We start from the raw sequence: 27,804 nt of genomic DNA, 5'->3' as shown, positions 1-27,804 counted from the left end.
CTCCCATTAGGTACAATGTGAGGGATGTGGTTCCACACTGGCATGTTTGCCAGCACTGGGAGAAGAGGGTGGGGATTCCATTAACATTCAGCTAGCGCTGAGGTAGGAGACATAGGCTGCTACAGGTTCTCATGCCTATTGTCCACCATTTTGATTCTCGTGAACAACTGCTGGTATTTATATAGCACTTTTAATGCTGTAAAATGTCCCAAGGTGCTTCACAGGAGTGTTATTTGAAAATTTGACACCAAGCCACAAACAGACAATAGGAAAGATGACTAAAAGCTTCACCAAAGAGATAGGTTTTGAGGAGCATCTTAAAAGGAGGAGAGGTAGAGAGGCAGAAAGGAATAGGGAGAGAGTTCTCGAGTTTAGCATCAAGGCAGCTGAAGGTTCGACCATTGGTAGAGTGATTAAAATCAGGAATGCACAAGAGGCCTGAACTCGAGGAGTGCAAAGATCTCAGAGGAGATTACAGAGATGGGAAGGTGCGAGGCCATGGAGGAAATTGAAAACAAGGATGAGAACTTTAAACTTCAGGCATTGCTGGTTCGGAATCCAATGTAGATCAGCAAGAAAAGGAGTGATGGGGGAACGGAACTTTGTGTGAGTTAGCATATGAGCAGCAGAGTTTTGCATGAGCTCAAGTTTACAAAAGTGAAATCTAAAAACGGTGCATGCACTTTCCTTGTTCCCTTCCTCACCCCCACTTTGAAAGGTACTCTGCCTGCCTTGAAAAAGAGTAGGCTTCAGACTGACCAAACCATGCAGGGTCATAAACAGTCACTGCCTTTAGGCTTTGCTCACAGTTTTTCAAAATTCCCAGCAAAGTTTCCACCTGCTCATTCAAAGGAAATTTCTAATAATTGCTCTTGTGCATTCCAAAAGAAAACCTGAAATTCTTGGCCAAACAGGTATATGCAAAGCTAGATTCCTGGTGCTGTGATTTGTACACCTGTTTATTGATCTTCAAGTGCAATTTAGCATTCACATTAACCCCGTGGGACACAGCAATGAGCCTGATGAAATCAGAGGTTGGAACAGCTGATACACTTGTCCGGGCTACCTGCTCAGGTGAATACAACCCAATGTATCCAACAGGTCGCCACCTACAGTTGCAATGTGCCACATGGATGTTGCCCTCAGTAGTCCTATTACACTCTGCAATGAAGATACCAACTATATTCAGTCCTTTGTGTTCCTGCGGACTCCGTCTGTCTGGTCAGGTCTCATGGGAATCTGGGTCAGTTGACTTCATCTCCCCCTGCCCCCAATACCTTACAAGTGGCTATTTATACTGGTCTTGGGAGAGGAAAACATTGCAAATGAGGTGAATTAAGAGGTTGCACCAACTTAGGACGTTGTCTCAGCTTCAGACAAAGTTCATCCAAGATCCAATTATTCGGGTGTTTAAACCATTAAAAGGAATCTTTGAGAGAGAAGATTGAGAAACTATTTCCTGTGGTTGGGTTGGGGGGGGGGGGGGGGGTGGAATACAGAACAAGGGGACATAATCTTAAAATTAGAGCCAGGCCCTGCACAAAGCAATTTTTTCACACAAAGGAAAGCAGAAATGTGAAACTTTCGAAACAGCTGTGGAGCCTGGGGCAATTGAAATGTTCAGGACTGAGAGCGGTGGATTATTGTTGGGTAAGGGTATCAAGAGGTATGAAACAAACATGGGTAAGTGGAATTGAGGTACAGACCACCCATGAAATCACTGAATGGCACAACAGGTTCGAGGGGCTGAATGGCCTACTCCCATGTAGTGACAGACATTCGCAGAAGACACAACTATAATGGCAAAGGGACCGAAAAACAGCAAAACTTGTCCTGATGACTTGAGTGAACAGCAATCAGAGACAAAGGACGGAAAGGCTTCCAGAATTAGAGCTACAAACATCAGGTGCAGAGGTATCGCACATGTAATATGGTACCAAATCATATTTCCTATATCCTGTAAATCACTGTGGATTGACAAGAATGATACCTGGACTCCAAGATTTAAGCCATGAGAAGAGAGGAAACAAACTAGGATTGTATCCCTTGGAGTTTAGATGGTTAAGGGGTGATTTGATCAAAGTTTTCAAGATATTAAAAAGAACAGGTAGGGTAGATAGAGAGAAACTATTTTCACTAGCTGGGGAATCTAGGACTAAGAGACATAGTCTAAAAATTAGAGACAGGTCTTTCAGGAGTGAAATTAGGAAACGCTTCTTCATACAAAGAGTGGTAGAAGTTTGGAACTGTCTTCCGCAAATGGTAATTGATGCTAAATCAATTACTAGTTTTAAAACTGAGATTGATCGATTTCTGTTAGCCATAGGTATTAAGGGATATGGGGACAAAAGCGGGTATAAGGAGATAGGTCGCAGGTCAACTATGATCTCATTGAATGGCGGAACGGGCTCGAGGGGCTAAATGGCCTCCTGTTACAATGTTCCTGGCGGCTCATCTCTCTCCATTCTGCTCAGATCACAGTCCATTCATTTAAATGGGGCTGGGAATGAAGAAATGAACACACAAACCAAGCTTCAAATTTTAACTTAACCTGAGGCATTAGTTTAAAAAAAAAACTTAATCATCACGCAGCTTCTTAAATCTCCCACAATCTCATGTTGTACAGGGCACACACCACACTGATCTTCCCTTACCTCTTGTTCTTCTGCATGTAAAGAGAGCCAGTGGACTGACGTTTGGGCAAGTTACAGGGCTGTGCAGATGCAGGTTTTGTAACTGGAGTGATGAGCAGAGCATCGAGAAGAGGAGGAGATACAACAGGATCAGACAGTCTAGTAGACATTTTTTTTAAGGAAAAGCAAAAGAATATAAAAAAAAAAGAGAATCAGCAAAAAAATATACAAAGCCAGATGGAACAGAAAATGGCGAGAAGCATTTCTTTTCTTAAAGCAAGTGCTAAAACATGTGTGTCAGTGGCGATGAGTGTGAGGATTGTGATTGAATCTGTACCCACACGGACAACTTAAAGAGGAAAATGCTCAGCAACATCTCATGGGTGGGTGTTCTGTTAAGTAATGCATACAACTTTTTAATATAATAAAATTAAAAATAGAGTCTTGTTACCATGTGAAATTGCACTACTTACGTTACAATCATTAATGCTTCAACTAGCTTTCGCCATTGGTAATCAACATGATGCCCCATTAGGCTGGGTAAGATCATTCTCTCAGTAGCCATCACAGGGCAACACGAGAGTGATTCTCAACATTCATATGACTATTAAAACCTGTTCAAACTTGGTTTAAAATATCTGAACTCTTCAGTGAGATTATAATCTCTTGCAGGTATCCAGCATTCTCTCTACAAAATCTACACAGTTCTATTAATGTTTATTTTTAATGGTGCTACCCATGCTTCTTTAACTGCTGATATGCCTCATCAATCCTTTTTCCAAGCACCGTACCAAAAGCCTTGATTCCACTTACTATCTAAAGCTAAATCCTTCTTTGCATCCTCAAATTTAGCCAGATGTGCTCGGACAGGCAGGCATTTATTACTGCATTTAAAGGAATTACACAGAATTGCAGCCAAAACGATTCTGATACTGATCTGGCTTATTATAGCCTATGAAGATGAATTATTGCCATGGGAACGGATGTGTTTGTGCTGGATTTACCAAACCAAAACGGGACAAGTAACTCTTCAATACCTGCCCCATGAGACAAATGTGATTATTCCACAATTATCCCCACTATTAATTAACTGAAGCACAAAGTAATAGTCCCCATTCCAGAGAATTCAGAACATAATCTAGGCTGACACATCAGTGCAGTACAGAGGGAGTGTGGCACTGTTGGAAGTGCCACTTTTTGTTTGACGGAAATGTTAAAGCCACGCCATGTCTGCCCTCTCAGGTGAAAGAACCTGCAGCACATTCTGAAAAGGAGCAGCGGAGTTATTCCCCCCCACCCTTCCCCGGTGTTCTGGTCAGGTGCTTATCCCTCAATCAATGTCATGAAACACAATGATCTGCTCATTTGTTGCTGGTTGTGAGAACTTGCTGTGTGCAAAGTGGCCGCTGGGATTGCCAAAAAAACACAGCAACTACATTATAAAAATAAGTTGCCATTTTGGGAAACTCTCTGCGCTGTCACGAGGTTGTAAAAGGCGCTATGCAAATGCAAGAACACATACTTCACTCAGAACCTTTGGAATTCACTACCCCAAAGGGCTGTCGATGCTCACTCACTGAGTACATTCAAGACTGAGATCAATAAATCTTTGGAAACTAGTGAGCCAAGGGATATGGGGATAAGGCAGGGACGTGGAGTTGAGGTAGAAGATCAGACATGATCTTATTGAATGGTGAAGCAAGCACCAGGGGCCATATGGTCTACTCCTATTCCTACTTCTTCTGCTCTTATTGTGCTACACTGAAGCCAACACATACAATTCTTGCAATAATTACTCCAAAAAGATAAAGTGTACGGGCTTGGCTTGCTGGAAATCCAGGCTCTACCTAGCTTGAGCAGTAAGTACAGCAGTAATCATAGCAGCAGCACTCTTGGCCTCTGGGCTTTGCTTCGCAGGCGAAAGATGTGGGGCTGACTTTGGCAGAGCTTCTAATGGATTTTCAAAAATTTTCCTGAGCAAAGAGGAGAGAGAGAGAAAAAAAATACGCTAGTGTGGAAAGGGAAGCTCAGAGAAAGAGAGAGACAGACAGACAGTCTACCGCGCGAATATATTTAAAACTACATTTACAAAATGTACTGTTATTTTCAAAAGAAACTTAGAATCATAGGATTATAAAGCACAGGAGGCCATTCGGCCCATCGTGCTTGTGTTGGCTCTTTGAAAGAGCTATTCAGTTAGAGCCACACTGCTGCTCTTTCCCCACAGCCCTGCAAATTTCTTCTTTACAAGTATACATCTAATTCACTTTTGAAAGTTACTGTAGCACCTGCCTTTTGAACAGTGCATTCCAGATCACATGTTGGGTAAAACAAATTCTCCTCATCTCTTTGCCAATCATTTTAATCTGCGTCCTCTGGTTACTGTCTCTTCTGCTAGTGAAAACAGTTTATCATTATTTACTCTATCAAAACACTTCCCGATTTTGAACATCTCTATTAAATCTCCCCTTAACTTTTGCTGCTGTTAAAGGGTACAGTCTCAAGCGTCCCTAGTCTCTCCGTGTAACTGAAGTCGTGCATCCCCGTTAGCTGGAACTGTGCACGACCTCAATCACTGTACCTTTTGGAGGCGGCTGGAATACAGACGGTGGGATCCGCAGCTCCGACAGAGGTTGAGGCAGCAGCAAGCTCTCGAATTTCACAAGTTTGTACAGCCACTGAATGCTTCCCAGAATCTAATGGACAAGGATCAATTCCGGTAGCACTGGGCGGAGAACTTAGCGGGATTGAAGGCATTTCTGAAACCACCTCTTCTGCGACTTTGATGAATCTTTACATAGAAAATACAACAGGATGGAAAGAAAACTGAACACACGCACACCAACGCCAAATAGATTAGTCTTACCCTGACACCAGATTCAGTGCTTTTCTTCTGATCTTGTAAAATGGGCTTAGATAGAAACTTCAAAGGCTTCTTTCCAAAAACATACCATTCAATATTGAGAGATACAGCCCAACTAGTTGTACACCCTCATGGGTGGACTCAAAAAATACCATAGCATTGCTTTGTAGAAAAGCAAGGGAGTTCTCTCCCATGTCCTGGCCAATATTTATCCCTCAGCCAACGTCATTATAACAGATTATCTGCTCTATCACATCGCTGTTTGTGGGAGCTTTCTGGGCACATATTGGCTGCTGCATTTCCTACATTGCAACAGTGACTACACTTCTAAAGTACTTCATTGCCTTTGAAGTTCTTGGGGCATGGTGGGAAGGTGAAAGGCACCATGTAGGTGAAAGGCATTATATAAGTGCAAGTCTTTTTCTTCTTTCCAGATATTACAGCACAGGCTCACAACAATGCAGCACTTCATAAGGTCACATAATTGTGCTGAACAAGGCAAGGCCATTCAGCCCCTTAAATCTGCTTTCTCGACAGAGAATACATGACCATTTGAACAAACCTCAGTCTCCAGCACACACCTACCACCACCTCCCCCACCCCACCATTCACTCATTTAAAAAGTCAGTGTTTTATAACGAAACACAAGTGTAATAGCGGAATGGTCAACTCTACCTAGCTTTATTGATGTTTACAGTAGAAATAGAGGCAACATAGGCTTTGGTCTTTGGGTCACACTTGATTGGGGGTGGATGTGGCGCACACTTGGGTAACGCATCTAAAGGATTGTTCAGGCATATCTTTCTGAAGAGCAGGAAGAAAAATAGGTAAGGCACAGGTGAAGACAAAAAAAAAGAGCAATCTGGTCAAGGCATAAAAATGCAAGAACAGTTTGAAATGAACAGATTGAATGCCATACACATTTTAAGACACTGCAAAAGGGGTCATTTTTCCACTGGTTACATTTATGCAATCCGGACAGAATCAGCAAAACTAGCACAAATGATTGGGGAATTTTAAATGCAAACCACTGGCTCTCGTGTTTCCTGCGATTTTTTTTTTTACATTCGTTTAAGATTTGATAGGCCTGAAACAGGCCCCACCTACAAAACTGGCCGCACCCCAAGGTCGAAAATGTGAGATTCCGCCAACCGCACTGGTTCAGAAAGGCTCTTCAAACTGCACCATCTTAGGTACATAAGCATGTTTTAAAAGGTTTTTTTCATGTCAAAAGTATTGAATTTACTAAGAAACTGACTGGTGTATACCAATGGAATTACGAAATATTAAGTGTAGGCTCCTTTTTAAGTTATTTTCAGTATTTTAAATGGGGTTATTCACAGGTGGAGAGCTATTAAAAATGCTTATTTTTAGCGATGAACCCACTTTCAGCTGCATTAATAAAGCTTTATTAATACAGCTGAAAGTGGGTTAATTGAGGCACCATGTTACCACTCTTAAATACATCAAGGAATACTTATTAATGGACAATAAATGATTACATTCAATTACGCTGTCTGATAGCACAGGTTCATCAAAGATTCCGCATTTGTGATTAAGCGAATGAATTTTAGCGGAAACTTGAAGCCTACCCTAACCAGTGCATTTTGGGCACGACTTCCCCAATTGCATCCGATGTGGAAAATCTACCCCCTGACTTTTTGAAGGAAAACAGCAAAAATGCAAATTTTGGGACAGTAATTTTTCTGTACCGAGGAGGAGGTGGAGTTGAGAGAGAGTAGGAGGTGGACAGGCCAGCAGGTGGACTGACTGGTCTCTGAACAGCTGCTGGTGAGACCATAGGAGCGGGTATAGGAGGAGAGAGCTCACCTTCGCACCTAACAGAAGGCAAACAAGCAAGGAAGTGAGTGTTAGAACAAAATGAATGATCAAATGGAATTTATTTTTAAAATCTATTTTAAAAACACATTTTCTAAAATTACCCTAAGATTAATATCTGTAATGAATCCACCTGTTCACATGTTAAACATTTTGCCTTTAATTTAAACACTCTGTGTATCTCATCTCCGGAGACCCCCATTTTCAGTACTGAATCCAGTTCTGGGCACCATACCACAGGAAGCCTTGGAGAGGGTGCAACACAGATTCATCAGGGGGCTTAAATGGGTTAAGTTTTGAGGCCAGACTGCATAGTCTAGGCTTGTATCTCCTTGACTATGGAAGATTAGAGGGTGTTTCAGATGATTAAAGGATTTGGTAGGGAAAAAAGGTGGATAGATGGGAGTCAAGATATAAATCACCCATGATCTAAGTGAATGGCAGAACAGGATTGAGGGGCTTAATGGCCTTCTGTTTCTATGAGCGAACCCCCAAATTTTAAAAGCCTTCAGAAGTGCCAGAATCTCCTCCCAAAACTTTACAGCTTCCCTACACTGATCAGCTGACGAACAGATGACAGAAATCACAGCATGGTCAGATTTTGATAACTTCCCCCATGTTGGTCACGGCATCGACTCATTCTGTACCTCTCCGCAGCTGCTGGGGGAGTGAATCCAGCAGCTTCCGCCCCGGCACTCAAGGTCGGTGGTGCGACAGCGAGCACGGGGACGTCGCAAGTCTGAGTGGCTACCGAGCAGACGGGGCGAGACGCTGCATCACCTCCAGAAGTGCACATACCTGTCTGGCATGCACGCATCATTTGCGAAGGCTCCTCATTTTCTAAAGTGCTTACATCGGTAAAGAAAAGTAGTTAGTCATCTGGGGGAAGGAACGGAGAGAAGGGTGCGGCACAGTAGGATTCATGTACATGGTTGTTCTTTTTCCATATTGTATACAAAAATATACTTTTGATCGCATAGTTCTGATAGCAGCAAATAACAAAGATGCACTTAAGGGGAAGCTAGACAACACATGGGGGAGAAAGGAATAGAAGGATGTGCTGATAAAATGAGATGAAGAGGAGTGGGAGGAGGTTCATGTGGAGTATATACACCAGCATGGAGCAGTCGGACTGAATGGCCTGTTCAGTGCTGTACATTCTATGTAATTCTGTGTAATATTCTGCAATTGCTTTTGCCCTTCCTATAAAAAAATTATTCCATTCATTTTAATTGCAATCTTCGGATCACAAATTTCATTTGCTGAGATCTTCATTCAAAATTATTCCATTTCACTGAATACACCTCTCTGTGAAGATTATGCTAATTTCTACCCCTGAACTTTTATGCACACTTAAACTGTATTGCAATGAGTACTTTACAGAATTATACAGCACAGGAGGCCGCCATTCCGCCCTTCATCTCTGTGCTGACTCTTTGGAAAGATTTATTCAATTGGTAACATTCCCCTTACTCTTTCCGCAAAGCCTTGCAAATTTTTTCCCTTTTCAAGTATTTATCAGATTTCCTTTCCAAATAGAACTACTTAACGAAACAGAAATAGTTAAGGTAGCAAACAACACCCCACGCAAGCTGCTCTATTGTGACTTATTCCAGCTCTATTTCAGCAACACTGGAAAAAGCAGTGGGCGAGATGACTGCAAATCAGCCCAGTAGGAACGCTAGTGGGAGGCGTTAGAATGTGAGCACGTGTGGCACAGAACCAGCCGACTTAATTCTGTCCTGGAACACGTTGGTGCCAATCGATGAGACTTAATTTGTTTCTTTTAAATAGAACAGCTTAATCATTTCTTTAACGGAGCTGCCACCTACACTGTCCTTGAGGTCGGGCACCGAAATGGACCTTGCCGTCATCAGGTTTTGCCACCTAGTTTTGTGTGTGACTGGTATGAGTTACTTTCAGAAAAGCAGTGAATGTGTCAGGAACTGATGCCAACAAGAAGTCACATTTCTCAACAGTGGTCGAAAATGCACAGATTTCTTTAGATATGTTGTAAAAGCGAGGGTATTTATGGTAGGCTTTACAGGCTGGGTCTCTTTTCTCTTGAATAGCGAAGGCTGAGAGGTGGCCTCACGGAGAGAGGTCTTTAAAATTATGAAGGGGTTTGATCGGGTAGTCACAGAGAAGTAGTTTCCAATTGTGGGTGATAAATATAAGATAATCACTGATAAATCCAATAGGGAATTCAGGAGGAACTTCATTGCAGCAGCTTTTTCGGGAGCAGAGAGTGAGCGAGTGAGCAGCTGGGAAGGTCAGTTTGAAAGTAAATTTAATTTCCTTTTGTTTTTCGGCGGAGGCCAGGGGGCTGCTGGGTAAGTAAAACACTATATATTTGGGCGGTTTCTGAACCCGAGACACCACACTTGTCGTGTCTCCCACCCGCCCTCCTCCTCTAACCAAAAAAAAAAGGACTCGGTGGGGTGTTTATAAGGTAAGGCTTTTTCGATTTCTCTGGTTTTATTGTGATTGGTAAACTAGGCTCACCAGGGGAAGGCAGCAGTAGCCAGGTCCATGGCACCGTGGCTGGCTCTGCTGTTCAGAAGGGCGGGAAAAAGAGTGGAAGGGCTATAGTCGTAGGGGATTCGATTGTAAGGGGAGTAGATAGGCGGTTCTGTGGTCGAAAACGAGGCTCCCGAATGGTATGTTGCCTCCCAGGTGCACGGGTCAGGGATGTCTCAGATCGGCTGCAGAACATTCTAAAGGGGGAGGGTGAACAGCCAGTTGTCATTGTGCACATAGGCACTAATGATATAGGTAAAAAACGGGATGAGGTCCTACAAGCAGAGTTTAGGGAGTTAGGAGCCAAGTTAAAAAGTAGGACCTCAGAGGTAGTAGTCTCAGGATTACTACCAGTGCCACGTAATAGTCAGAGTAAAAATGAAAGAATAGTCAGGATGAATGCGTGGCTTGAGAGATGGTGCAGGAAGGAGGGGTTCAGATTTTTGGGACATTGGGACCGGTTCTGGGGGAGGTGGGACTATTACAAATTGGACGGTCTACACCTGGGCCGGACTGGAACCAATGTCCTTGGGGGTGCTTTTGCTAACGCTGTTGGGGAGGGTTTAAACTAATGTGGCAGGGGGATGGGAACCAATTGAGGTCAGTTGACAGTAAGGAGGTAGTAACAAAAGCCTGTAAGGAACTAGATAATGAAGTCAGTGTGACTAAGGGGAAGAACAGGCAGGGAGCAGATGATGAATATAAAGGGACTGGTGGTCTGAGGTGCATTTGTTTTAATGCAAGAAGTGTAGTAGGTAAGGCAGATGAACTTAGGGCTTGGATTAGTACCTGGGAGTATGATGTTATTGCTATTACTGAGACTTGGTTGAGGGAAGGGCATGATTGGCAACTAAATATCCCAGGATATCGATGCTTCAGGCGGGATAGAGAGGGAGGTAAAAGGGGTGGAGGAGTTGCATTACTGGTCAAAGAGGATATCACAGCTGTGCTGAAGGAGGGCACTATGGAGGACTCGAGCAGTGAGGCAATATGGACAGAACTCAGAAATAGGAAGGGTGCGGTAACAATGTTGGGGCTGTACTACAGGCCTCCCAACAGCGAGCGTGAGATAGAGGTACAAATATGTAAACAGATTATGGAAAGATGTAGGAGCAACAGGGTGGTGGTGATAGGAGATTTTAATTTTCCCAACATTGACTGGGATTCGCTTAGTGTTAGAGGTCCAGATGGAGCAGAATTTGTAAGGAGCATCCAGGAAGGTTTTCTAGAGCAGTATGTAAATAGTCCAACTCGGGAAGGGGCCATACTGGACCTGGTGTTGGGGAATGAGCCCGGCCAGGTTGTTGAAGTTTCATAGGGGACTACTTTGGGAATAGTGATCACAATTCCGTAAGCTTTAAAATACTCATGGACAAAGACGAGAGTGGTCCTAAAGGAAGAGTGCTAAATTGGGGGAAGGCCAACTATACCAAAATTCGGCAGGAGCTGGGAAATGTAGATTGGGAGCAGCTGTTTGAAGGTAAATCCACATGTGATATGTGGGAGGCTTTTAAAGAGAGGTTGATTAGCGTTCAGGAGAGACATGTTCCTGTGAAAATGAGGGATAGAAATGGCAAGATTAGGGAACCATGGATGACAGGTGAAATTGTGAGACTAGCTAAGAGGAAAAAGGAAGCATACATAAGGTGTAGGCGGCTGATGAAAGACGAAGCTTTGAAAGAATATCGGGAATGTAGGACCAATCTGAAACGAGGAATTAAGAGGGCTAAAAGGGGTCATGAAATATCTTTAGCAAACAGGGTTAAGGAAAATCCCAAAGCCTTTTATTCATATATAAGGAGAAAGAGGGTAACGAGAGAAAGGATTGGCCCACTAAAGGACAAAGGAGGAATGTTATGCTTGGACTCAGAGAAAATGGGTGAGATTCTAAACGAGTACTTTGCATCGGTATTCACCGAGGAGAGGGACATGACGGATGTTGAGGTTAGGAACAGATGTTTGATTACTCTAGGTCAAGTCGGCATAAGGAGGGAGGAAGTGTTGGGTATTCTAAAGGGCATTAAGGTGGACAAGTCCCCAGGTCCGGATGGGATCTATCCCAGGTTACTGAGGGAAGCGAGAGAGGAAATAGCTGGGGCCTTAACAGATATCTTTGCAGCATCCTTAAACACGGGTGAGGTCCCGGAGGACTGGAGAATTGCTAATGTTGTCCCCTTGTTTAAGAAGGGTAGCAGGGATAATCCAGGTAATTATAGACCGGTGAGCCTGACGTCAGTGGTAGGGAAGCTGCTGGAGAAGATACTGAGGGATAGGATCTATTCCCATTTGGAAGAAAATGGGCTCATCAGTGATAGGCAACATGGTTTTGTGCAGGGAAGGTCATGTCTTACCAACTTAATAGAATTCTTTGAGGAAGTGACAAAGTTGATTGATGAGGGAAGGGCTGTCGATGTCATATACATGGACTTCAGTAAGGCGTTTGATAAGGTTCCCCATGGCAGGCTGATGGAGAAAGTGAAGGCGCTTGGGGTCCAAGGTGTACTAGCTAGATGGATAAAGAACTGGCTGGGCAACAGGAGACAGAGAGTAGCAGTAGAGGGGAGTTTCTCAAAATGGAGACGTGTGACCAGTGGTGTTCCACAGGGATCCGTGCTGGGACCACTGTTGTTTGTGATATACATTAATGATTTGGAGGAAAGTATAGGTGGACTGATTAGCAAGTTTGCAGACGACACTAAGATTGGTGGAGTAGCAGATAGTGAAGGGGACTGTCAGAGAATACAGCAGAATATAGATAGATTAGAGAGTTGGGCAGAGAAATGGCAGATGGAGTTCAATCAGGGCAAATGCGAGGTGATGCATTTTGGAAGATCCAATTCAAGAGTGAACTATACAGTAAATGGAAAAGTCCTGGGGAAAATTGATGTCCAGAGAGATTTGGGTGTTCAGGTCCACTGTTCCCTGAAGGTGGCAACGCAGGTAAATAGAGTGGTCAAGAAGGCAACGGCATGCTTTCCTTCATCGGACGGGGCATTGAGTACAAGAGTTGGCAGGTCATGTTACAGTTGTATAGGACTTTGGTTCGGCCACATTTGGAATACTGCGTACAGTTCTGGTCGCCACATTATCAAAAGGATGTGGATGCTTTGGAGAGGGTGCAGAGGAGGTTCACCAGGATGTTGCCTGGTATGGAGGGCGCTAGCTATGAAGAGAGGTTGAGTAGATTAGGATTATTTTCATTAGAAAGACGGAGGTTGAGGGGGGACCTGATTGAGGTGTACAAAATCATGAAAGGTATAGACAGGGTGGAGAGCAAGAGGCTTTTTCCCCAGAGTGGGGGTTTCAATTACTAGAGGACACGAGTTCAACGTGAAAGGGGAAATGTTTAGGGGGGATATGCGTGGAAAGTTCTTTACGCAGAGGGTGGTGGGCACCTGGAACGCGTTGCCAGCGGAGGTGGTAGACGCGGGCACGATGGAGTCTTTTAAGATGTATCTAGACAGATACATGAATGGGCAGGAAGAAAAGAGATACAGAACCTTAGAAAATAGGCGACATGTTTAGAGAGAGGATCTGGATCGGCGCAGGCTTGGAGGGCCGAAGGGCCTGTTCCTGTGCTGTAATTATCTTTGTTCTTTTGTTCTTTGTTCTTTACCCAGAGAGTGGTGAGAATGTGGTACTGGCTACCACATGGAGTGGTTGAGGTGAATAGTAAAGATACATTAAAGGGGAGGCTGGACAAACACATGAGGGAGAACATTCTGGGTACTGCCTGTGCGGAGTTTGCAAGTTCTCCCTGTGACCGCGTGGGTTTTCGCCGGGTGCTCCGGTTTCCTCCCACAGCCAAAGACTTGCAGGTTGATAGGTAAATTGGCCATTATAAATTGCCCCTAGTGTAGGTAGGTGGTAGAAGAATTGTGGGGATGTGGTAGGGAATATGGGATTAATGTAGGATTGGTATAAATGGGTGGTTGATGGTCGGCACAGACTCGGTGGGCCGAAGGGCCTGTTTCAGTGCTGTATCTCTCTATGACTCTATGAAAGAAACAGAAGGATATATTGATGAGGTTAAATGAAGAGTTGGAGCATAAACACTGATATGGACCTGTTGGGCCGAATGGCCTGTTTCTGTGCTGTAAATACTTGGTAATCCCAAATGAGATGGTATTTTTGTAGTTCTTCTCCCAACTTCTTTTAAACCATCTCAGCTGCTAAAAGTTTCAGCACCAGCTCAGTCGGTAGCATTCTCATCTTTGAGTCAAAAAATAGTAGGTTCAAGACACACTCCAGAAAGGTATGCACATAATCTAGACACCCCAGTGCAGTACTGAGGAAGTCCTCCACTGTTGGAGGTGCTGTCTTCTGGAAGAGGCATTATGCCAAGACTCCGTCTGTCCTCTCGGTCAGTACATCAAAGAGCGGAGGAGTTCATGCCAGTGGTCTGATATAATATGATCATTATCACATTGTTGGCTGTGGAAGCTTGCTGGGTGAAAATTTGCTGTTGCATTTCCTACATTACAACCCATGACTGCACTCCGAAATAGTTCATTGGCTGTAAAGCTCTTTGGGGGTCCTGAAGTTGTGAAAATGCTATATAAATGCACGCCTTTCCTTCTTAGCTACCCAGATCAGCTATATTGTATATAGAGAAGTACCAACTTAGGGGTGACTTGATTGAGGTTTACAAAATAATGAGAGGTCGAGATTGTGTTTATGTGGACCAATCATTTCAGCTCGATAGTTTAGGAAGGATTGGGTGTCATGCTTTCTATTTACGTAAGAGAATAACTAGGTCAGATGTTGAGCGGGCCTTTTCTTATGAGAATAGTGGAACAGATCGCTGGCTCGTGCAGAAAACATTGCTTTACTGAATTCCTTCAGAGAACTGGGCAAGTTGCTGTCTGGAGCAGAGACAATGCCTCATACAGGGGTAGCTACCTTATATTTTATTCTTTCATGGAATGTGGGCATCACTGGCATGGCCAGCATGTTTGGCCCATCCCCAACTGCCCTTGAGAATCGAATCGCTTGCTCGACCATTTCAGAGGACAGTTAAGAGTCAACCACATTGCTGTGGGTCTGGAGTCATATGTAGGCCAGACCAGGTAAGGACGACAGATTTCCTTCCCCAAAGGACATTAGTGAACCAGATGGGTTTTTATGACAATTCATGATAGCTTCATGGCACCATTACTGAGTCCGTCTTTAAATTCCAGATTTTTATTAATTAATTCCATTTTTTATAATTAATTAATTGAATTCAAATTCCACCAGCTGCTGTGGTGGGAATTGAACCCATATCCCCAGGGCATTAGCCAAGGCCTCTGAAATAAGTCAGTCAGCAGTCTGCTGTTCTGGTTTTGATCACCCAAAGAGGTTCAGATCTTTTTTTTCCCCTTAATTGGCCCGAGTTTCAAATTAGGTTTTACGCTGCTCCCAGATTACATGGTCTCTGGGTGGGATGGGGTGTGTCTGTCACATGATGAACGAGACATCACAACTGTACAGGACTGGCTGGATGGACCAGTTATTTTTTTTCCCTGTCCCGATATTAATGCATGTTCCTCGAAGTAGTTTGGACATCATAAAATTTAGGGATTTTAATGCGGTGCTCACTCCCATGGGGCCCAGCAGCCTCGTGGGAGAAAAATCAAGCGTGCATACGCCACTTGGACACAATGATGGTCACGACATAAAGTGACGAACTGCACCAAGTTTCCGGAAACACATGGTGAGAGATTACTCTGCTGTAAAGACAGGACCAGATGCCAGGGTGGGGTTTTTACAAAGGTTTCACAATCATACAGTACAGAAGGAGGCCAGTCAGCCTATCACGCCCATGCTTTGAAAGAATTGTCCAATTGGTCCAACCCCCGTCCGTCACCCTGGAATTTTCTCCCCTTCAAGTAATTATCCAATTCCCTTTTGAACGTTGCTTTTGAATCTGCTTCCACTGCCCTTCCGGATCACAAGTCGCTGTGTTTAAAAATAAAAAAAATTCTCATCTCACCTCTGGTTTCTTGCCAATTCTCTGAAATCTGTGTTCATACTAAATCAAAATAACTGGTGAGATCCCGGGTAGCTGCAGGAAGTGTTTTATTCAGCGTGTAAGGGTTAATGCAGTGGTAGGGTTTACTGGTGAGAAACTAGGATTGTGCAGCTAACTAGACATCAGCAAACATGCAATCTGGTCAAAAATAAATTGAAAGCATCTCTGGGAGAACAGTGGTGATGTGAGTGGATAACAGCTTTATATGCAAACTCGATTTGGAGAAACAATATCAGATAGACCCACTGTTATATTGTGTACTTCAACCATTCACATGTTTACAATCACTTAAAGGCCAATGTTGATTTATTTTTTTAAAAAAAACTCACGTGTCCTGTAACCATTATATCGAGGGTAAATTTCACTCTCCCCTCCACCTGCACTGATAAGATTAACATTTCTGCTTTGAGTTTGAGCTGTGGCTCATTGGGTGGCTCTCTCGCCTCAATCAGAATGTTTTGGGTTCAAATCCTACTCCAGAGACTTAAGCACAAAATCTAGGTTGGCAACCCTGTGTTGTTAAACTTGTCTGCCCGCTCCGGTAGATGTGAAAGATCCCATGACACTATTTCAAAAAAGAGCAGGGGAATTTTGCCAGTGTCTTGGCTATCTCTCGACCAACACCTAAGGGCAGATTAGGTGAAGGGGTCAGTTGATCGAAGTTTTCAATGATATTAAGAGGAATGGATAGCTAGAAACTATTTTTGCTGATTTGGGGAGTCTAGGATATAGTCAAAAAATTAGAACCAGATCTTTCTGGACTGAAATAAGGAACACTTCTACACACACGCACGCACAGTGGTCAATGTTTGAAACTCTCTTCTACAAACAGCAATTGACGCTAGACCAATCGTTAATCTTAAATCTGAGATTCATGAGATTTTTGTTAACTGACATTATTAAGGGATATGAGGCAAAGGCAGGTATATGGAGCTGTATATGTATAGGATATATACAGACCAGCCACTGATCTCAATGAATGGCGGAACAGGCTTGAGGGGCTAAATGGCCTCCTCCTATTCCTATGTTCCTGAATTATCTGTTCGTTATCAGATTCTTTGTGGGAGTTTGCTGTGTGCAAATTGTCTGCCTCGTTTTCTACATTACAATAGTGACTACACTTCAAGAGTACTTAATTGGCTGTAAAGTCCTGAGATTCTGAAAAACGCGATATAAATGCAAGTCTGTCTTTCTTTACTTAAAAGGTGGAGTATCAAGTCTGTTGAAAAACTTCAGCATTGCTACTGAATGCTGTCTGTAGATGGCGATGTTGCTCAGCCCTTGTTCTGTCAATGGATACAGATATGGAGGACTAGATTAAGCAATCTTAAATTAGTTGGGGAGATTCGCAACAGCTCACACGAAGGCTTCCTGGGTGAAGAAAGGGAACGAATGCAAAGTGAGCAGTGAATCTCTCTCTACCTGTCCTGGCCAATATTTATCCCTCGACCAATACCACTTTTAAAATAAGACTATCTGCTCAGTATCATTTTGTGGTTTGTGGGAGCTTGCTGTGGGTAAATTGACTGCTGCATTTCCTACAACAGTGACTACACTTCAAAAACACTTCATTGGCTTTAAAGCGCTTTGGGAGGTCCTGAGGTTGTGAGAGGTACTATATAAATGCAAGTCCAACTATTTTCAGAGTGGTTTTTGGAAGGTTGTCCCTTTGCCCCACCCCATAGATAACCAAGCTTATGAAACATCTCTCCCATTCACCAAATTCAGCCATATTCTATCCCCCATCTGATGTGCCAGGTTGATTAGCTCCTGTACATTCAATGCAACAGTGACATGTTATAGTGAAAGCACACGTGATGTGCGTTCGGTTTGTTTTTACCTGTACCCTCCTTTGCCATTTTCAGGCCCATAGTTCCTGAATATAACAGACAAGTGGGAAAAAAAATACATTTTTTTTTAAAAACAAACTCTTCAAAGGATGTTGTGTCTTTATTTATAACCACTCTTGGGGAGATCCACAAACTATATCAGCATGGTATGTACAGAACAGAGATAGATAACCACGGAGCTGTAGACTGCTGGAAAAGTCTAGGTGTTGCTATAATGGTAAATCCCCAAAGTCAATGGGGCATTAACTATTTAATGATTGTCAGCCAGTTAAATAGATACCACGGCAGCATATTAAACTTTAATATCAATTTTTGTTTGAAAAAGTATGAATGCAGAAATCTACTGAAAGAAAGTTCTCATCATTGATAAGAACAGTGTACACATTGAACGCCAACTCACAACACCAGGAGAAACCTTCAATAATCCCACACCCACTATGGACACATTTCGCAGCATTACCGCAAATTCTGCAGACTGCAGAAATCTCAATATCATTAAAATAAAAACACACACCTGGAAACATACTGTATTAACTATACTTGAACAGAACAGTTACACCATTCTCACCTCCCAGTCAGAAATTTACAGTTTGAAGTCTCACTTCAGGGACTGGAGTACAAAAACACTTCAGTGCAGTTCTGAAGGAGTACTGCACTATCAGAGGTGCCAATTAGCTCGCTTTTAAAAGGAGGCGATTTCAGCTCAAGACATGTCACCACTCTAAACCACATGTCTGCATTACAGTGGTCAAGTTAAACCTGTCTCTGGTGGATCCCTGGGTAGCAAGAGGTGCCTTCAACCTCGACAGTATCCAATGTCGAACGAGGACGACAAGTGCCCCATTTAGAATGCCATTTTCTTATTGGGGCTTTTGGTTGTAGTGGTCAGGGGCTATTCATAGAGAGACAGGTGACGTTTAATACTTAACCCAAGTTTTTATTGTTGGAATGTTCAAGAATTAAGATCCTGCCTTCAGGCAAAAGATGCCAAAATCGTTAAAAAGATGCTGAAAAGGGTTGGATGTAGAGTAGCAGGCTCATGTGGAACACCAACACCATGAACAACTGGGGCAAATGGCCTGTTTGTGTAATGTAAACTCTATGTAATAAACCATTGGAACATTTTTGGGAAAACAGCAGGCCTGATATTTATGGAAGATTATACATAAGGTCCTATAAGTCTGAGTGTCGCAAGTCAATAAAAATAAACACAATTAATAGTTAAGGCATGTTTATTAAAATACGATTTCAACTCCAACCAGCATATATAGATGAGTATCTATTAAGTATAATACAAATATATTACAAGCTGAAACGAAAACTTGAAGCATTGGAGAATTTACACCGCAATTTGAAGCTAGTTGCTTTTAACAGGAAGTCATTGCTGCATTTGAAGACAGGTTGGTTTGCATAAAAGTTAAAAATAAGTCCTCAAATCCAGCCATTTCGGCATTTCCCTTCACAAAAGGTTCAAATGAACTTGTCGCCAGCCCAACTCTGAAAGGACAACTCGCTGGTTAGTTTCTATCAATGCAGCGACTGTTTCAATCCCATTTACCCGAGGCTCCACGGAATCTTTTCAGGCACAGAGATCTGAGCGTACAGGTCCACAGATCACTGAAAGTGGCAACGCAGGTGGATAAGGTAGTCAAGAAGGCAAACGGCATGCTTGCCTTCATCGGTCAGGGGATAGAGTATAAAAATTGGCAAGTCATGCTGCAGCTGTACAGAACTTTAGTTAGGCCAGGCTTGGAATACTGCATGCAATTCTGGTCGCCACACTACCAGAAGGATGTGGAGGCTTTGGAGAGGGTACAGAAGAGGTTTACCAGGATGTTGCCTGGTCTGGAGGGTATTAGCTATGAGGAGAGGTTGGATAAACACGGATTGTTTCCACTGGAACGACGGAGGTGGAGGGGCGACCTGATCGAGGTTTACAAAGTTATGAGTGGCATGGACAGAGTGGATAGTCAGAAGCTTTTTCCCAGGGTGAAAGAGTCAGTTACTAGAGGACATAGGTTTAAGGTGCGAGGGGCAAAGTTTAGAGGCAAGTTTATTTTACACAGAGGGTGGCGAGTGCCTGGAAATTGCTGCCTGGGGAGGTGGTGGAAGCAGGTAAGATAGCGACGTTTAAGAGGCATCTTGACAAATACATGAATAGGATGGGAATGGAGGGATACGGACCCCGGAAGTACAGAAGGTTTTAGTTTAGGCAGGCATCAAGATCGGCGCAGGCTTGGAGGGCCGAATGTCCTGTTCCTGTGCTGTACTGTTCTTTGTTCAAAGGAGGGGTGCATCAGACAGCAGCAGAAATTATCTTGTGTGAAACAAGTTAGCTTTCGGGGAAGGGAGAAAAGAACCCATGCACAAACCCGACCTGTGCGACAACTCCTTGGTTCAAAAACTAAAACAGACAACACCGAACCTTTCATCGGTTCAAACTCACTCCAGTTGCCCACGTCTCTCCAAATAGCTACAACAAAAAGCACCTGGGGATTTTTTTTACTACCTGAAAGATGCAGTGCAAATGCAAGATATTGTTGTTTTAAAGAAGCGGCCAAAAAAATGCCAACAATCCATTTCTAAAACCTGCAATACTGTCAATTCAACTGCTTTCATTTTTTTAAATAAAGGTGGAATTTAAGAGACAGAGAACAACAGAGCAGCTGAACTATTTTAGAAACAGAAGCAAAATACAAGTATGGGATATCTAAAAGAAACAGTGCAGCCTGCCAAGTAAAAATATTTTCGTAGCTCAACACTTCTTTAGTAAGTTAATTTACATTAAGAACACGAGCAGAAACACCATGGTGCCAGTCACGCAGTTGTGCATATTTTGGGCTGTACCGTATAGTCATAACCTTTGACCTGTGAGCGAAAAAAGAGTGACAGAAAGAGAGAGAGAAAGAAAGGGATAAAAACGAAGTGTCGCTAGATGCATTTATGCAATCACAATCTTTGAAAGAATAGCATTTGAACCTGAATAAGAGTAACCACCTCAAGATGCAGGAAGATATGTGTTAATCCGCAAAGCACTCAGTGTAGCATTGGTAAGAGTACATGTGACTGGTCAGGAATGTAACCAGGAGGAAAATTTAAATAAACCAGGGTTCTGTTCCTTGGAATTTAGAAGGTTGTTAGGTGATTTGATCAAAGTTTTCAAGATATTCAGGGCAACAGATAGAGAGAAACTATTTCCACTTATTGGGGAGTCTAGGACTGGGGGCAGAGTCCAGGAATTTGAGCCAGACCTTTCAACAGTGAAATTAGGAAACACTTCTTCACACACAGGGTGGTAGAAATTTGGAACTCTCTTCTGCAAAGGGCAATTCATGCTGGATCGATTGTTAGTTTTAAAACTGAGGTTGATGGATTTTTGTTAACCACTGGTATTGGGGGATATGGAGCAAAGGCAGATATTTGGAGTTACATTGCAGATCAGCCATAATCTCATCAAATGTCGGAACAGTTTTGATGGGCTAAATGACCTCCTCCTGTTCCTAGGTTCCTATATTAGTCTGACCTGCCATCCTTCAGAGTTAGAAAAATCTAACTCACTGACGAATCTTGCTATATTAAAAACAGAATCAGAGCTAAATGATTTAAATGGGTTGGGTCAAACCTTTGCTTGTTATCAATCTCATGCCCATCGACAATCTGCTTTGGATATATCTGGCAACAGGAAGAAATGCCCAATTGATATCTGGGACCTTCACAATCTCTGCTGTAGACTGCACATTTTAATTAACAACGCATCCATTAGGATGACTGTGCATGTGCTTTTTTTCCCCTACAAAGGTACAATCCCTATTTTTTTTGCCTAGTTGAATATGGGTGTGACTTATTTAGGATGTGGGCAACACCAACAAAGGCAATATTCCCATCCCTGGTTACCCAGAGGCAACCATGTAGTGTGGGTCTGGAGTCATATGTAGGCCAGACCGGGTCGAGTCGGCAAGTGCCTCCTTGTTGGGTTTCATGGTCATTTTTCTTGTGCAGACTCGCAAATAACCAGATTTATTGAATTCAGTTTCACACCTGCACAAGGTAGGATTTGAACTCTGATCTCAGAGTTGCTAGTCCAGTACCATAAGCACCAGGATGCTGTATCAGGCTTGAACAACATGGCTTCTGCTTGACAGTGGTCCAGAGTGATGTGGTTGAAACCCCTTCAATATGCCTCCCCCTAAGCTGCTTAGTTTCCAAGGCTCTACACCTGGCATGCCACACACTGAGTGCTGGCTGTCCACACACACACACACACAGTGGCACTGTGCAATAAGAGGCAGAAAGGCCCTTTAATTTTCAATATTACTTTAGAAATTGGTCACGCTAACAGGGAACTCATTCGATTGAAGGCCTCAATGACATATAGACTCATTTTTCAATCCAGCTCTGCAATCAATTCCACTGAGACATGCACAGGGAAATTCTTTACTGCTTGGGTTGGACATTAAATAATTACATGCAAAGACCATACCACCATCATGCAGGTTTATCAAAAGGCAGTCATGACATGCACTGGTGAGGAAAGACATCACTTGACAAATCTTTTTGATGCGATTTAGAAAAACTCTTCAATAGCAGTCGAGAGAATGCACAAATGCCGCGCAGTATGCAGAGGCAGCCAAGGACTGCTATAGCACCTTCTTTCATTAGCACTTTACACGCACACACTCCCCCCAACCCCACACCCCATTTTGGGGCTGTTCTCAACTTGGTTTTCTCTCCACTCTTCAAGATTGAATCCATGTTCGGGTTGGGAGGGGTGGAGGGGGGCGGGTCAAAAATATACAGGCTGTACTTTTGAAATTTTTTGGTTTATTATGGGATTTAATACAAGCTAAGCTACCTGGGCATTTGATGGCTGTAGACCTGTTCCAATTAAAAACCATGTGTGAAAAAAAGGCAATGCCACAGCCATTTTAGATCAAGCGCTAGTCCTGCTTGGTAAACTGACATCGATCGTTCCAGTAAACCATTTGGAAGCCAATATTGTGCAGATCAAGTCCTTGGATAATCTACCGGATAGATGAACGCCAAGCACTGTTTCTTTACTGCCGCTTACGTGGGCATTCAGACCCGAGTGGAACAATCGTGGACTCTACTGGGACGAGATTGACGGCATAGCCACTGCAGAACCTTAGCTGGTCAACAGAGGCCGCCAACAGTCTGTCATTGAGTCTTGACCAACAAAGTATTTGCTGCTTTCTGACTGGTATATCCTCAGTTTGATAAAAGAGGCACTTCAAAAAAAAAACTAAAGACAGCTGATAGTTTAAAGACAACAACAATTCCAAGTGGAAGTTCTAAAATGCCTGAAAACATGATACAGTAAACATTTATGCATAAATCCACACAATGACACACATTTTCCTCAGACATTGTATTAGCAAGGGTCCCAAGCAAATGTTGCCGATATATATGCCAATACAAAATGTGCGATGTGAAGTTGCCAATAAGAGTTGGTATCAGTGTGACTAACATCACGTCCGATTGGTGCTTCAACTCTCTTTCATGTTCAACTGTCACTGTCCTATATTACAACAGTGACTATAATTCAAAAGTACTTCATTGGCTGTAAAGCACTTTAAAACACTCGGTAGTCATGAAAAGCGCTATATAAATGTAAGACTTCCTTTTCTTTTTACAAACCCTCTTTTTAGCACTCCCATTTTAAAAAAGTGCCCCTGAACAATTAACTCCTCAATTGAAAGAACGTGAAGTGGTTGGTTAGAAGTGATATTGTATACGTGTGTGGAGATTTGCTTTCTACACGCAATTACATTATAAGGAAAAGCTCAATGCAAGCTTGAGAAACAGCATCTCATTGTTGACTAGGCATTTTACAGCCTTCCAGACTCAACATTAAGTTCAATAATTTCAGATTGGAATCACCGCTCCCATTTTGTTGCATCTGTTAGTAATGATTCTCCTGTTGCCATTTACACCACTTCTGTTGTTTTATGACTCTCTTCCCTGATCCCCCCAACCCCTCCTTGCGCTGCCTCTGTGCATGCTTATAAAGTGTTAAATCTCTAACCTTTTCCAGTTCTGATAAAAGGCCACCAACCTGAAACATTAACTCTTGTTTATCTCTCCACAGGTACTGCCAGACCTGCTCAGCATTTCCATCATTTTCTGTTTCAGCCACTTTATGGCTGTTTGTATTGATCAATCTATGTATTACATTTTTTTTTTAAAAAAGCTTACTTGCTCCTTCTCACCAAATCAGGAGTTTGATTACATGTTGAACTGTCATTCCGGTACGTCACATAAAACCTATTCTTGTGGAATTATTATTATCGTGTTGATACAGCACCTTTAATGTAGCAATCTCTCTCCAGAACACTTCAAAGAGGTGTAATTAAAAAAATAAATGCACAACAAGCTATGGCAGATATTAGGAGCTGAAGACATAGCTGTTAACGTTAACAGAGAGCAGGAAGTTAGAATATGATGAAGATAAATATCAGGGATTGAGGAGATGAAGAGGGTGGCGGCGTAAGCAGGGCTGGACAAGGTCAGAGAGAGAGGAAGGAGAAAAGTCAACAGGAGATTGAAACACAAAGGTTGAAAATTGAAAAATAAGCATTGTAGCGAATCACAAGCAGCAACACTTTTGTTTAAGCCCCTACTTACAAAAGTGATCTGATGAATCAAATATTGCCTGTGTCACTGGCTGCTCCACCTCCAATATAACTTTCCCAGACTTCAAAAGTGTGAGATTCCTAATTTCCCACAGTCTTCCTTTCCTCTCCCAAACGTACAGACTTTTAAAACCAAAGACTGTCATCAACAAGCCTATTTTCTCCTTCTCTGATGTCCAAACTATAGGTCTATGTTTCTCAATAATAGAAGGCTAACATATCCTCAAGTCCAATCCACTAGCACTTGTGCTTCCAATACAGATTTTCACACCAAAAACTGGCTTACAGATTACGACTGTACTTAGACAATGCACCAACGTCCACAAGAAATGGCAATTAGAGCTACAGTCACACTGCAACTAAGAACCATATGTTGTTACCCTCCGTCAACAAACCCTGGCTGTGGGCCACAATGACCAAGGCCAAAGTGCAGTGACAGCAAAGCTATGAATAGGAATGTGCTAAACCTGCAAAGGTGGCAAACGTTTGACATTACGAGAAAACTGCAGGAATGTTCGTTTCCAATGAATATTAAGAACATTCCGTCCAAAGTACAAGAAGTTTCCAGAGAGGTCCAACTGTTACAATCCTGGTCACATCAAGTGACGCCCGAGTAGGACACAACTGTGGCTATATGGCCCTCGGTATCAGGTTGGAACAGAACGCCCCAGTTATTCTGTTCATGTTTCTCATGGACACCAATTGGCATGAAAGTGGCAATACAACTGTTCTCCTACAGGGTAATTTTGACTTTAGCCTATAAAACAGGCAACATCAGATCAGCAGCCCCATTATATACAATAATAAAAGACAAACATACGCTCAACCATGATCTTCTAATGATTTCAGTCATAATGTGAGACCTGTTAAAGATATTACCGTTGTTTCAAAATTGATTCATTTTTTGAGCCAAAATCAATCTAGCAATTCAAATTAAAGAACATTAATAAAACAACAGGGAGCACATTTTGTGATCACTAAAAGCCGAATTAACCATGTTTCAACTTTGAATTAAGGGTGCCGACTTGTATACATGGACTTGTATAATGAGACCATTAACACTGGGTTATGTTCTCCCAATAGAAAACTCACTGTATTTTTTGATATAATCCATACCCATGCAAGCGTTCCAATAAATAACACAATTTCCTGCCTTTCTGTAGCTCAGCAGTGTCAGACTGAGTAAGTTAGATCATAACCAATCACTGTCAGTATTAGTAATCACATGCTAGCTCACATTTCAATGACAAGTGTCAAACCCAAAATGGCACAAGGGCAAAAACTCTGCAACAACAGCGCGTGCACAGTAACTCAACACAGCCTCTTACCTTGTCTTCTTGTTAGTCTCACTTGCTGGGGTATCCACTGGAAGAAGAACAGAAGGAAACGATGAACTACTACTAGATTGGAAGAAAACATTAGACAAAGACAATCCAACACGAGGTAGGTTAGTCCTCTTGTGACAAAAACATTAACGTTTTTTTTGGGTCTTGCTTGGCTCATGTATCTTCGCTAAACACACATGCACAATGCTGTTGATGGCATTCTGGAACATAGGAACTAACAGAGGCCATTCAGCCAAGTGGCCTCTTTCTGTGCTACAAACTTCCTATGATTCTATGGCTGTTCTGTACCTAAAAGCCCATTTACCCACCAGATTACTCTGGCATCAGATGGAGTGACATTTAATCTGTAGAATGGGTGGCTGAATTGATATTGCTCATCCAAGTCCGGCAGTGCCTCAATTTTAAAATTCTCTTTAATGGTTTAAATCCCTCTATGGCCTCACCTCCTCCAGCCCTACATCCCTTTGAGATCTCAGCACAGCTGCAATTCTGGCCTCTTGCGCATCCCTAATTTTAATCTCTCCACCACTGGCACCCGTGTTTTCAGCTGTCTAGGTCCTAAGCTCTGGAATTCCCTCCCCAAGCCTCCCTATATCTCTCTTTGGAATTCTCTTCCTAAAGAGCTGTGGATGCTTAGTCGGAACCTTAAACAGATTAAAGCATTCAAGCCGTGCACTTGTCTGCAATTCCACCACTGAATGTCCATTCCCGTCACATTCTGGGGCAGGACCTGATCATTCACTGCAACAGGGAAGATGGTCACGGGAACAAATTTAATATGATTAATGTTGCTTTTCATGTCCCATCTCCTCAGCAAGAGATTCCGTTACGCAACTGACTGGAATTTATTTTTTGAAAAGCTGGAGGTCATTAGCATCCACAATTTCTGTGAATGCTAAAGCGTTCTGAACATTTTACCCCATGCAGGTTTTGCTCTGTCACAATTTTCTCTCTTGCTCGGATACAAGTAGAAGCAGATGGCACAAAACCAATCGCCTCTGCCAACAAGAAAATAAGTCCATCCCAAGTCAGGCTCTAAGCAGAGAGCTATATGACTGAACTCTGCAATTCTGTCAAATAGGAACAGAGCAGGCCATTCAGCCCCTTGAGCCTATAGAGTCATACAGCACAGAAACAGGCCCATCGGCCCATCGTGAGCCTGTTCCAACATTTAATTAGATCATGGCTGATCTGCATCCCGAATCTGTCTACCTGCCTTGGTTCCGTAACCCTTAAAACCCTTGCTTAACGAAAATCTATCAATCTCAGTTTTGAAATTTTCTGTTGCCCCCAACCTTAACAGCTTTTTGGGGGGGAGGAGAATTCCAGATTTCCACTACGCTCTGTGTAAAGAGATGCTTCCTGACATCACCCCTGAACGGCCTGGTGTTTAAGGTTATGACCCGTGTTCTGCGCTCCCCCAGAGGAAATAGTTTCTCTCATAGAAACATAGAAAATAGGAGCACGAGTAGGCCATTCGGCCCTTTGAGCCTGCTCCGCCATTCACTATGATCATGGCTGATCATCCAACTCAGTAACCTGTTCCCGCTTTCTCCCCATACCCTTTGATCCCTTTAGACCCAAGAGCTATATCTAACTCCTTCTTGAAAACATACAATGTTTTGGCCTCAACTGCTTTCTGTGGTAACGAAATCCACAGGCTCACCACTCACTGGGTGAAGAAATTTCTCCTCATCTCAGTCCTGAAAGGTTTACCCCGTATCCTTAGACTATGACCCCTTGTTCTGGACTCCCCCACCATCGGGAACATCCTTCCTGCCTGTCAAGTCCTGTTAGAATTTTATAGGTTTCTGTGAGATCCCCCCTCACGTTTCTGAACTCCAGCGAAGATAATCCTAACCGACTCAATCACTTCTCGTACGTCAGACCCGTCATCCCAGGAATCATTCTGGTAAACCTTCGCTGCACTCCCTCTATAGCAAGAACATCCTTCCTCAGATAAGGAGACCAAAACTGCGCACAATATTCCAGGTGCGGTCTCACCAAGGCCCTGTATAATTGCAGCGAGACATCCCTGCTCCTGTACTCGAATCCTATCGCTATGAAGGCCAACATACCATTTGCCTTTT

At 42.9% G+C, this 27,804-nt stretch overlaps 1 protein-coding gene across 1 annotated transcript in view; it reads right to left on the bottom strand.

Moving 5' to 3' along the window:
* LOC137376980 (PDZ and LIM domain protein 5-like) overlaps window positions 1-27,804 on the bottom strand; it is a 241,400-nt gene that overhangs the window by 57,595 nt on the left and 156,001 nt on the right. Inside the window, 8 exon segments of the mRNA XM_068046029.1 lie at window positions 2,655-2,792; window positions 4,481-4,606; window positions 5,215-5,424; window positions 6,172-6,300; window positions 7,209-7,334; window positions 7,983-8,183; window positions 17,709-17,744; window positions 25,697-25,733. Of these exon segments, the coding sequence (XP_067902130.1) occupies window positions 2,655-2,792; window positions 4,481-4,606; window positions 5,215-5,424; window positions 6,172-6,300; window positions 7,209-7,334; window positions 7,983-8,183; window positions 17,709-17,744; window positions 25,697-25,733 (1,003 nt within the window).

Source organism: Heterodontus francisci, chromosome 1, assembly GCF_036365525.1.
Source record: "Heterodontus francisci isolate sHetFra1 chromosome 1, sHetFra1.hap1, whole genome shotgun sequence".
NCBI lineage: Eukaryota > Metazoa > Chordata > Chondrichthyes > Heterodontiformes > Heterodontidae > Heterodontus > Heterodontus francisci.
This window is presented reverse-complemented; position numbering and strand designations above follow the sequence as displayed.